The following is a 12,418-nucleotide window of genomic DNA, read 5'->3' as shown; positions in this document are numbered from 1 at the left end:
AATTCACTTGACCATTTCTTATTATCATAAATAGAACTATTTTATTTTTCTAAGTCGTCTGTAGGTCATGATTGTTGGTCAAAGTTCCAAGACTAAGGACTCTCAACTAAGTTCAAAATAATTTGTTATTGCGTTTATTAACTTGTCACTTTAAACATATATTTGATGTTAAAGTAACACCCTGTGAGTGACATAATTATCAACAACATGTACAAACACTATAAATACAGCATATCAAATTACACCTAGTTCCTTTGAATTATTATCAACTCTATTTTTCTATTTTAAAGTTGAAAATCGACTGGATTATTTTGTTAGTTTAGGGTAGTATGATGTGCTGGTAATATATTTTTCATTTATACAGACGTATAAATGAAAAATATATTATTCTAATAAAGTTTTGTCACACAATTTGTAAAAAATAATAAGCTTTGGAGTTTCGTTTTATTTTTTTGTGACACAATATATATCTTATCTTTTGATCTCTCTAGTGATGTATTGTATTATTATATTTATTTTAGTTTATTGGAATTAGTTTGGAATTCACTTCAACCTTGTTCATTTTAAATTACTTGGTGACCAAACTGATTGTTTCATCATAGTTTTGGCAACTGTTTCGTTGATAAATGTAGATAATGATACAATCGTAATATCTGTTTAAAGGCTGCTACGTAAAAATACATGTCCTGGGACACATTTGATAATGATAAAAGTAACGTCACGCCTTCTATCCCCGAAGGGGTAGGCAGAGATTGACATTATGGCACGTAATCCCGCTATACAATGTACATCTACTTTTCACCATTTGTGTTTTAAGTCCCAAGTAATAAGGGGTAATATAATCATTATATTGGTAAAAGGAATCTTGCAATAAGCAGTGCGTATTCAAATGCTATGCTTGCAAAGTGTTTAAGGAAATGGTGTTAGAAGGATTGATCGATTTTCTTGAGAATCAATGTAGAAAACCGAGCATTCTTTTATTGTTTCTTATAGGTATTTGGCCAGAGATGTTAAAGTACCGTAGCAGTAAACTACTTTTTGACAAACTCAGCACTCAATGATGTGAGTTAGACAGTAATAACTCCAAAAGTTAAAACTACAGCGATTAGTTGCAAAACAAATTTGGCGGCTAAGTTACAAGATCAGGTGGTCATTACCGCGCACTGGCATCGAACCCAGCCTCCAGCGTTGGACAGTTGCCAAATCTTACCACAGGCCTGCGTTTCACTGGATTGCAGGGGCTCTAGAAGTAGTTTTATATTCTAGGTCTTAGATTTTAGACTTTTGTCTTTTGTTATTTACTTAATTTAATTCTATTTTGATTTAACCATTGAGGTCGTTGAAAGTAGAGGTTGAAAGTATGACTTTAAAATTAAATTTCCAAGGGACTTCTAAATTTTGATTTGCAATAAATGAAGATCTTGTAAAAACTGTACCTATTTAGTTTCCATGTATGCATAAGTAATTACTAGCAAAACAACGTCACGCCTTTTATCCCCGAAAGGGTAGAGAGAGGTGCACATTACATTATTAAAAGTGTCAAATGTTACAAGAAAATAAAGAACACTGTAATTCGGTACTGCAAATTCTGAGTACTCACCCACACACACACTCATGGCCTAAGAAGTTTTTAGGTTTTACCTGTGTCGTGTCTAGCTAAATCTTTGATATACATAAATTATTCCGGCACTGCGTCTTTTTTCCTCAAACTTTTGAAACCTAAACCTACCTAACGAATGTACACGTTTTTAAGATCTAAACTATTTTCAATATAATACGTGAGACTATTAAAGACAAAGTAGAGATAAAGACTACACAAACATCAATTCTGCAATGCATTCAGCTCACAAACAACACAATGTATCCACCATATTCTGTCTAATTAAACTCCACAATCCGAGCTTCTCGAATCAAAATGTAAAATTGTAACCGCACCACTAAAAATTCATAGATACACATATTCAGTCTAGACCAGACTTTGAAACGTCTAGACAGAACGTACGTTTGTTGTACCTAATTTAAAATGTATTTTATGCATGTCTAAATCTTAGTTGGTTCGTTTGTCTTGCTACAATGTGTACATTTAGTTGGCTAGTGTCCAACTTGTCTGGAATGGTCAAGGTATTACCCGATACTGCGTTTTAGGATATAATAGTGTTGAGAAAGCGTAAAATTGAGTCTCAACTTGTTAATGAAGTGTATAAAGCAATGTTAACTCAGACTTTATCCTTTAGGTGAATGGTGCGAGTAGAATGTGTTATTCTAATGGGATCTCTTTGAATATGAGTGGTTATGAACTTTGTTTCAAATATCACATAGTGTTTCTTTATGCGATAACAGACGGATCACCTGATGGTAAGGAATCGCCGCCGACAAAAGACTCCCGAAACCCCAGAGGTGTTACAAGTGCGTTGCCTTTTGGTGGTTGACAATTTAAGGGTTGTTGGAGAATCAAGGATTGAGAAGGGGCTTTATTGGGCCTCCGGTAACAAGACACAACAAATCAAAATGCAAGCGTTATTTCACGTTGGTTTTCTGTGAGGCCGTGGTATCACTCCGGTTGAGCCGGTCCATTCGTGCCGAAGTATGGCTCTCCCACACACTCAAATTCCACATTGTTTTATTTTGTTGTTACATTGACCAAGTTTTAAACGAAATGTAAGATAAATGTTGTTTTATCAGCATACATAGAACTACAAGTTAAATATACTTTAGTATAATTATATAACAATTAAATCTTAAACGACTGATTTCAAAGCAAGCTTTTTTATTCTTAAAAGGGACCTAGCTTTTAGGGGATAAAAGTCTAGCGAGTTCACTAGAACCACCCCGGTGTACACCCTCAACACCGAGTCCTATTAGTATTATACTATTAGTAGATCTGCTCCGGAGCCTCCGTTATAGATAAATACCAAGTATGTTTTACTTACAATCAAATCTACAAAACAAAAGACGCCCATCTTTTGTTTATTTATCATACGGTTGATCAAACATCGGCCATTCTCTACCAATCATCCCCAAACCATGCACTTACAAGCACAAAAACACGGGTCCGCAAAAAACAAAGATTCCTAATAACTCCCTAATATATAAGTTCCCTTGAGAAAACACTGGCGGGCGAGTTATTCCTGCTTTGAAGGAAACACTCGGTTCTTGGCAGATCTTGGCAAATATTTCCTTCATCGTAAGGACGCTTTCAGACGGCCAGGAGTGCCGGTGAAATGGTTCATGTCAGTGTTTGGCTCTCATTGCAGTTGACTTGCTTGTGTTGGTAGATTGTTCGGTGTCCTTGAGGAAATTGTTTGTGTTGCTTCGGATAGGGAGGAAAATAATTTAGTTATTAGATGCGCGGGGTTGTGTGGTTTGTGTTTTTTTTTTTCATGTATGTAGTTATTGCTTTGTTTTTGTTTAGTACATTCTGCATTAAAAGCCTATTACCATAATTATATTGGGCACAATTCCAGACTGTGCTGGTATTGAGCCGAAAAACCCAGCAATACTTTGCCCTACTCAGGAATCGAACCCGTGGCAGCGGTCATACTTGCGACCACTCGACCAACGAGGCAGTGTGTATGATATTCGCTAATTTATGTTAAAATGACTAAGCGTATTTTGGTGCAATAATTCTAGCAACTTGGAAGTATCACATGAACTCACATACATAATAGTTACCTTTCTAAATAAAAATAAACATTTCAAAAAACTCAAACACAATACTTAGTAACAACAACAAACCAAAAATTTAAACCCAATGCGGCATGTCATTTATTTATTCACCGAAAATTAGGGTCGGTCCCGTGTGCGCGGTCCCTATACAAATATACCTTCATTGATTCGCCAATAGCTGGACGTCTTCCAAGACGGAAGCCGGACGGATTCTCTCACTGTATTGGTTCCTTCCTATGACGTCACCACTTGTTTTAAAATCTCATTGGCTGAGAGTATCGACCGGGAATGCAGAATGAGGTCCGCTCTCTTATCTCCCTGGTTTTGCTTTAATGAATAAAATAGTTCTATCTGATCTGATTTAAAGCAGTTCTGTGGTTTCCTTTGACTGGTTTTAGCTTGGATTCTTAGTAGGAAATGTCGTGGTTAGAGGTTTAGTATTTTACATGAGCTCGATATAACTAATGATGACTTTATGTAATAACAATGCTTTATTATTATTCACCGAGGGAAGTGGAAACTATTGTTTTCTCTTTCTCCTCCTCTAATAATATCTTCTGATTTAATTCGTTGCGGGATCCAAGACAGTCATTCATGTCCCTGTGAGCCGGACTTCAAAGTTCCGGTGTTTTCATGCACGTAACTACTCTAGACTACTACTAGGCGGGTTGAGGCGGGCTTGTCCCACAAAAAAATCTATGCTGTACCTTAATTAAAATAGTTTCAACTCTTTGCCGTACAACGCAAATGGTGATGTCTTGGAACCGACTCCTATGCAAGTTTTAGCCAATATGATTAATAATTCCAATTTTTCGAAAATTGTAGCGCAATGATATACAATGATATAGCAATAAATTCACCCCCTAATACCTGTTTTTTTACTTAGGGATAAAAGATTTGATAGCTATATAATATTGGTATGTATAATGAAATATTTATAAATGTCATTTTATTTCCAGAGTCGACTTCAGAAACGGCCCACCAGTCCACTGGGCAGTAGCTGGAGAGTTCGGAGCACGAACTCACTTCGTACTCAACGAGTCTGATCCATCATCAGCTCACCTGGTGGTGGAGAAGGTGGCTCGTCAGGATGAAGGAGTGTACAGGTGTCGGATAGACTATGTCGACGCACCTACTAGAAATTATAGGGTCAATTTAACAGTAATAGGTAAGTGTTAATTTTGTTTGATTTGTGAAGAAGTAATGAAAAAAGTATAATTTCAGGTGTTTGGTTTTTAGCCTCAAGTCTTAGAAGCCTGCTCCTGCTCTCTTAAGCTAACTTAGATAAACTAAGACTGCACAATATTTTTTGTTTACAAAGGGAACCGCCTTTATACTGCGAATTTCCATTTTTTGAGTTGGGTAATATACTTTATATCTTCTTCTAAGTTTGAAAAAATACTATGCTGAAAACCACATCCAAATCTGTTTAGCCAAATGCGAGATAATCACGCACAAACATACACACATACAGGTCAAACTGAGAACCCCAATGCACAAAGTTACGACATCTTATATACACTTAAATCAATTCGGATATCCAATCCAACATCTCATACTCGATAGTAGCAACTCATGTTTTCAAACCACTCTACTTTCACTACAGCCCTTATTTTGTTACCACCAATATTGACATAATATAAAGTGATGGTCTCTCTTACAGTTCCCCCAGAATCCCCTCGGATATACGATTACGAGGGCACTGAGATCCTGGGGTCTGTCGCTGGCCCCTTCAGAGAGGGACAGAATTTGTTGCTGTCTTGTCAGGCCGCTGGAGGTAAGAATTACTTAAATAAGTAAAACAAATGCATTGAAAATACAACAGTAATTCATATGTGCGACGTAGGATTTATGACGAATTATGTCGTCAAACGTTGATTTGCTCGTCGATCGTCTATGTGCGACTTCTGTTATCTGTCACTTTTATCATATGTCGCCAGAATATTCTATAGTGCTGAAATGATAGTTTGTAACCGTTTCACTAACTGCCGCAGTCAAAACAATTTTAATGATTACTTAAAATTGTATCGCTATTTCTTAGTAGCGATTTTGTATCGAAAACAATTGCTGAAGACTTTGTTAAGTAATCATTAAATGTCTCTGAATGCGGCAGATAGACAATAATTTATGCTAACTGTGTTACATAGTAACTAGTGTCAAGACAGGTGATTTAATTGATGTGTACTAAACACAATCAAGTTATACTGACTAGATTTAAATAAAACAGACGACTGCCTCGTTAGCCGAGTGGTCGCAAGTGCGACTGTCGGGTAAGGGTCGTATCTCAGGTTAGATTCCTAGGTTGGGCAAAGTATCACTGGGACTTTTTTGGTTTTTAAAAATTCTCAGCCGGTGCACGGTTTCTGGAAATATGCTCGTCATATGGCAATAGGCTCACCCTATATTACATGGAACTTACAACACAAATGGTGAAAAATGGGTGTATATTGTATGTACAGTGGCATTACGTGCCATAATGTGCACCTCTGCCTAACCCTTCGGGAATAAAACGCGTGACGTTAAAAAACTCTAAATCAGTGACACATTAGACTAATAAAAAATATGAAGGCCAGAGACAATGTATCCTCTAAGGACGATATAAGCTCTAGAAAAAAATATTGATAAGCTATTTATTATAGACTTTATCGCAACGCCTTCAAAGATTTCAATCCCCTTCTGGTACCACAGGTAAACCGCCTCCAGACGTGTCCTGGTACAAAGGAGACGAGAGACTAGCCTACACGAAGGAAGGCTCAGTCTCCCAGCTGCACCTGCCCAACCTATCCAGAGAGATGACGGGCACCAAGCTGCAGTGCCGAGTGGAACCTCCACTACTGCAGCCGCAGTCCAGAGAAGTTACTTTAAGATTATATTGTGAGTATTTAGGGGGTATTGGTATTGACTTGGATCTGGAAATATACGGTACATACATAGTTCTAAAAGGAAATGGCTTTATTTAAACTAAAATGGTGACCCACCTACATGGTGCATTTACAAACATACACCTAAAGAATTGCTCCATGCGGGAATCGTACCCACTAGACCTTGCACAGTTGCCAGTTGCCTAGCCACCGCGTCACCCGTTTACTTAATTATGCCATTGTATTCTCAATTTACATATACCATTAGTGTAACTGGTTCGTTTCGTAACCTCAATGTGTAAAATTAAATGTAAAAGTAAGAAGAGAATTCATAAACGGAAACTTATTTACTTTTTTGAAACTACGACGAATGTTATGTGACATTGAAAAAAAAAACTGTGTTTTTATTATAATTAATTGACAATTTCCCTGTGGCAACCGACTTCAAAATCCCACGTTAAAGCATTTCCTTGCATAGCTAACCCATTTACTTAGGACGATCTAACTGATTCCGTTTGTTCAACAGTAAAACCTCAATACATTCGAGTAACGGGCAGCGGGTCCACTAGGGCTGGCATGGACAAATCCTTCGTTTGTACGACGCGGGGTTCGAAGCCAGCCCCCAACATTGAGTGGTTCATTAACTCTCAACTTGTAGATTCCACATTGACACAGGTAAGTAATGGCAAAGCTACATTTTCTTTACATATGATTATTATTATAGATATTTTGATAAATGGACCTATAAAGCCTGAAATAAATGAATAAATAAAAATATTCTGTGCCTGAAATTGCTTTGAAATTAATTGTAAATTCTTGAAAAGCCCGGGACTTTTTTAATACCTACCTACGTAATATTTGATTTTCAGAACATAATATCATTTCTGTTTAATTATGATTAGGTAGTGATACTACAAAATAATCACAATATTATATAAGTTTTTAAACTGACATGGTCACTAACACTAACATTAGAACTTAAGACGGGATATTTGCCATGTTTATTTATGATCACGATTTGTCTGCTCTTAAACATCCACCCGCATATACTCCAGTTCATCCGTGATCATGGCGCTTGCAACAGTGCCGAAATATCGGAAACTCATAGACATAAATAAGCATGGTAAATATCCCGTCTTAAGTTCTAATGTTAGCACAATATTATCTGATCCGGAGCTGCGGACTACCTAGCGGGTTTACCGGGGCTCCGGATCGAAAAGCAGGAGAAGGAACGGGGTGGTTTTTAGTCAGTAAAAGTCTGACACTCCCTCTCGCCTCGCCCAAGGCGGGAGAAGTCATTGGATGAATTTCCCCCTAAAAAAAAGCACAATATTATAGTTAGAAAACCCCATTATTTGTTCATGCCTAGTGGTAAAACAAGCAGATCGAGTACTAATTTCATATACAAGTACCTAAAATGAAGTATTTATCTCCTTTACCAGGTGGAAGTAGACGGCGAAGTAACGAAGAGTGTGCTGACGTGGCACGTGCGTCGAGAGGACAGCGGCAGGCAGCTGACTTGCCGCGTCTCCAACCCTTGGTTCCCCGCACACACGCTGGAGGATTCCGTTACCTTGGATGTCATGTGTGAGTGAAATTATACATAGTAATGTTTCAATTTTACACACACACACAACGTCACGCCTTTTATCCTCGAAGGGGTAGGCAGAGATGCACATTACGACACGTAATACCGCTATCCACTCAAACGCCCGGGCGACTATAGTCGCCCAAAAAATTTTGGCGTTAAACGCCAGGGCGACTATAGCAGCCCATTTGACTTGTTCACTTCCAACGAATTTTTATCTATGACAAGCTTCAAAGAGCTTTACGAATGTTATACTAGATGGATCTGTATTAAATAACGCATCTATTGGTCGGTAAAACAGTATGCCAGGTGACAGCAAGAATATAAAAAATAATTGTTTACAAACTGTGTGTCAAGTTTTGTGAAGTGTTTGCGTTTAAAATTGAAGTATTCATTTATTTATCATCCTACTGTATTAGTGTTGTATATTAAAATAATCCTTAAGATTCATTCTTTCAAAATAAAACAACGAAAATAAATAATTAAATAACGTTTAGTCAAAACTTGTTCAAAAAAACAAACAAATATTTAGCCCGTTCTGTTAAGTTCAACTTTTTTTTATGCATTTGTGATTGATTTATGTACTTTAATTAGTATATATTTTGATTCCTTAATAATTCAGCTTTATACTGGTATTTTTTACTTTGCTATAGCTGCAATAGTTTGCTAGAAAATACACTTTGAATCGGTAACGGCATGGGGCGCTCGACGCGGTTCAACACAGATCGAGCGCGTGGGCGTACAAGGTGTTGACAGGTGTCACACGTGAACGTTTGAGTGGCTATACAATGTACACCCACTTTTCACCATTTGTGTTATAAGTCCCATGTAATAGGTGGTGAGTCTATTGCCATATACTGGACACAATTCTAGACTCCGTGCAACTACTGAGGAATTTTTTGAAAAACCGAAAAAAGCCCAATTAATCCTTTGCCCGACCCGAGAATCGAACCCGAGACCCCGAGTTTACATTTTACTGACAGTGAACAGAACGTTTGCGTTTTCTTGTTTAACACATTGAACGCCGTGGTGGTCGCCGGAGACCGACGTTAGCGGAGGATTTGCCTTCAACAGTTTTCTATTGGCAGTCAAAGAATTAAAATTAAATTGAAAATCGCGGTGAGATCGCCTTGTTACTTACAAAAAGTAAAGTGTAGTAACGTTTACACAAAAAAAAAAATGTGAAAATTCAAAAACCAATAAATTTCCTACCAGCCAATACAGAACACGCGATTTACAAACACAGTACAATGGCGGACAAAATAATTGACCCAGTAACAAAAACAAGTGAAAACCTACGGGCGATATATCAAATGCACACCACACACTAGATACTGGAGCGGTGGAGTTCCGGCGGTGTTTGCCGGCGGCCTGAGTCGTGTGCCAACAACTTTGTCCTCAAGTTTAAATATTATCGCGAGCTAGAGGCTTCGTGTACGCTGTGATACACCGAGTGTCGCAATACGGGCTTATTATGAAGTATTTATGCTATTGTTTATAAACATAGCCGGTTGAAACTGGAATACAAGCCACGAACTGGTGTTAGCATAAATTAGATTGTGGAAGTAGCTATTTAGCATTTAACGGCTAATTACTAATTTTAGAATTTTGGCTGGCTATTTGCGTTTTGTATCCGGGATTTGTTTAGCTGTTTGTTGTAACTTTTATGTAGTTAACAAAAGGATTTTAAACTCCTCACCCCGAGGGAATGTTGTGTAAAACACCAACTTTCATATAACTCGTATTATAATAGTTTACTGGGATAGGGGTAAACATAATTACCACACAATGGTCACAAATATTGTGGAAATCTTATTATGAATTTGTATTAGAATACGAAACCTTCCCATCAAATAATTCAAAACAATACTTCTTTACTGGTCAACTCCACCAATATTCTTGGTCTTAAAGTTCCCTTTACATTAAAAGGAGGATCTTCGGCACGAATGGGCCGGCTCGAGGTGATCATGCCTGGCAGAAAACTGACGTGAAACAATGATCACCTCGTCTGCCCAACTGTTGTTAGTTGGGATTTTCTATCCGTGTTAATTCGCATGTACACCTCGCATGTGCGATGCAGGATATTTATGACGTAATCCGTTGATTATGTTCGTCGATAGTCTATGGGCGACTTCTGTCATCTGTCACTTGTCACCACACTTCTTTACTGGTCAACTCCAACAATATTCTTGGTCCAACATTTTCATTTACTACGACAGAACCAATACATAATAATGTTACCAAACCACCCCTTTGTATAATGATTACCATTACTCTTGCCAAACGATAGTTAAGATAAACACATTGCCTGCTTTCCGAAGCGTGGCTTATGTAATATGCATTAATACTGCGGCTATTACATTCATTAGGCTGACACACCTAATTTAGTCATACCTAATGAGGTAAATGAAGCTGTAAGCGTTCCTCGGTGAGTTGCTGCCATTTGTGCTCCGAGATAGTTGATGCATTATACGATGCGCTATATTAAGTCATATACATGTCATAATTTGTATTATTACTAGCTCAAAGGGAATAGAGATGATGAAAATTAAAAATCTATTTAGTTAGTCAGTCCGCAAGTCAGGTAATGAAAAAATATTAGACACGTATTTTGTCATATAAAATAACAATATTTACTTAGATAAAACGAGTTAGAGAGAAACAAAGTTTGGGAGTGGGAGCAAATACGTAATTTCTACGTGTAAAACGTACCTAGAAGTGACGACGCGAAAGTATTTGTTTTCGCAAGAAAATAAAAAATACGTATCTAATATTTTAAAATAATATAGAAGACGGACATTAAAATAAAAATCATTCATCTACCCTATTTGATAGATCGTCACAAAACGTCCATTGTTATAACAGCGCTCATAATGTAATCAAAAGTTCTAATAGAGCAATGTAATCATTTTAAATAACTGACAACGAGTCCTCTATAAAATATCAAACTCGATGTGATAAAACTACTCAACCAACAGTCCAACACCTATGGGAAAAGCAATTTAAATCTAAACGCTAAATTCAACGCCACTCAGTTTCAAAACTATCATGACAACTCGAGCAACGTAAACAAAATGTACGCGAGCAAAAACAAACTTTGTCTCTCCATTATGTTTAAAGAGAAATAGTGTGACATCGCACAAACTCATAACATTAAGTTAAACATAAACGGGTTAATGCGATTACTTCAAAAACGTAAGCCACGACAAGTTTGCGTAACCAAGTTTATCTCGTCAAGTTAAAACATTATCGCTTATTGTCAAGCGCGTTAGTATACGTGTCCTCAAGTGTAAAGTGTTGGGGCCAATGTTGGGGCCAACGTGGAAGTGATGATTGACGTCACATAGACGAAATATTGGTACAAATTGAAACATCGATAATGATGCATTACGAATCTAGCAATGTGAATGTAATGACCGATATGAACCAAATTAGTAAATTTTATAATCACCATAAATAAAGATTAAATTTGACAACGAAGTAATTAAATTTTATGACACCACAATAAATTAAAACGAAAAGTCGTTTCCCAAAACCCAGCCAACAAAATCCCAACACCAACATTGGCGGTTTGCGACCAACATGTAAACATGGCTTCAGAATTAGCACCCAGCTTATTTAACTTTTTGAAGTTGTTACTCAACTTACACGCGTAGAGGGATGTTAAATAATTTGGTTATGATATAAACAGTTAAGTGTGAACCCTTAGGATTACTGACGGACGGATTAACTTTGACAATGATGGAATAGGGGGAAGTTATCTTTTACGCTTCTCGGTAAGGAGCTGGGTAGAAGCATTCGAAGTTGGTCAACTGTTGCCTTAGATAGGTTATCTTTTTTATGGGGTATTTCTATAATAGGGTTTTTGGGTTTCACTGTTTTCTGAGATTGTTGTTTTGCTGTTCAAGTGGTATGTCAATCTTAAGTTTCTTGTATGTCGATATGATAGGTTGTCTGGTTGATATTTTGAGACGTGTCGTTTCGTGACAGTTTAAACAAGTTGATATTTTTGTGTTTTTCGTGATGTAAATAATTCAAGTTTCTTTTACATATGCCATAAAAAGAAAGGGTATTTCCACACCAACCGATCGGTCCATGGTAGAATCGAATAAGTCAAAGTCGATCAATAGTTTCCGCCAGATCAATCGATCGATGTTGATCGACGATCGATCTATGGTAGGATGGATAACTCGACGTCAATCAAACTGCTTCAGTTACCTACAGCCACCGGATACTATCAACCATCAAAGCATACCATCGATCGAATAGGTGTGAGTAATATCCTTAGTAGCAGCTCTATCGA

General features: G+C 37.3%; 1 protein-coding gene across 2 annotated transcripts in view; it reads left to right on the top strand.

The window, feature by feature from the left end:
- The window catches only part of LOC118275684 (hemicentin-1), a 113,797-nt gene that overhangs the window by 87,873 nt on the left and 13,506 nt on the right, over positions 1–12,418 (top strand). For both annotated transcript variants that reach the window (XM_035593747.2, XM_035593746.2), the window contains exons 4-8: positions 4,626–4,834; positions 5,330–5,443; positions 6,355–6,540; positions 7,054–7,202; positions 7,970–8,114. In XM_035593747.2, coding sequence (XP_035449640.2) covers positions 4,626–4,834; positions 5,330–5,443; positions 6,355–6,540; positions 7,054–7,202; positions 7,970–8,114 — 803 coding nt within the window. The remainder of the gene's footprint in view (positions 1–4,625; positions 4,835–5,329; positions 5,444–6,354; positions 6,541–7,053; positions 7,203–7,969; positions 8,115–12,418) is intronic.

The sequence above is a fragment of the Spodoptera frugiperda genome, chromosome 8, assembly GCF_023101765.2.
Source record: "Spodoptera frugiperda isolate SF20-4 chromosome 8, AGI-APGP_CSIRO_Sfru_2.0, whole genome shotgun sequence".
NCBI classification, from domain to species: domain Eukaryota; kingdom Metazoa; phylum Arthropoda; class Insecta; order Lepidoptera; family Noctuidae; genus Spodoptera; species Spodoptera frugiperda.
The sequence above is the reverse complement of the archived record's forward strand: the minus strand, read 5'-3'. Positions and strand labels throughout refer to the sequence as shown.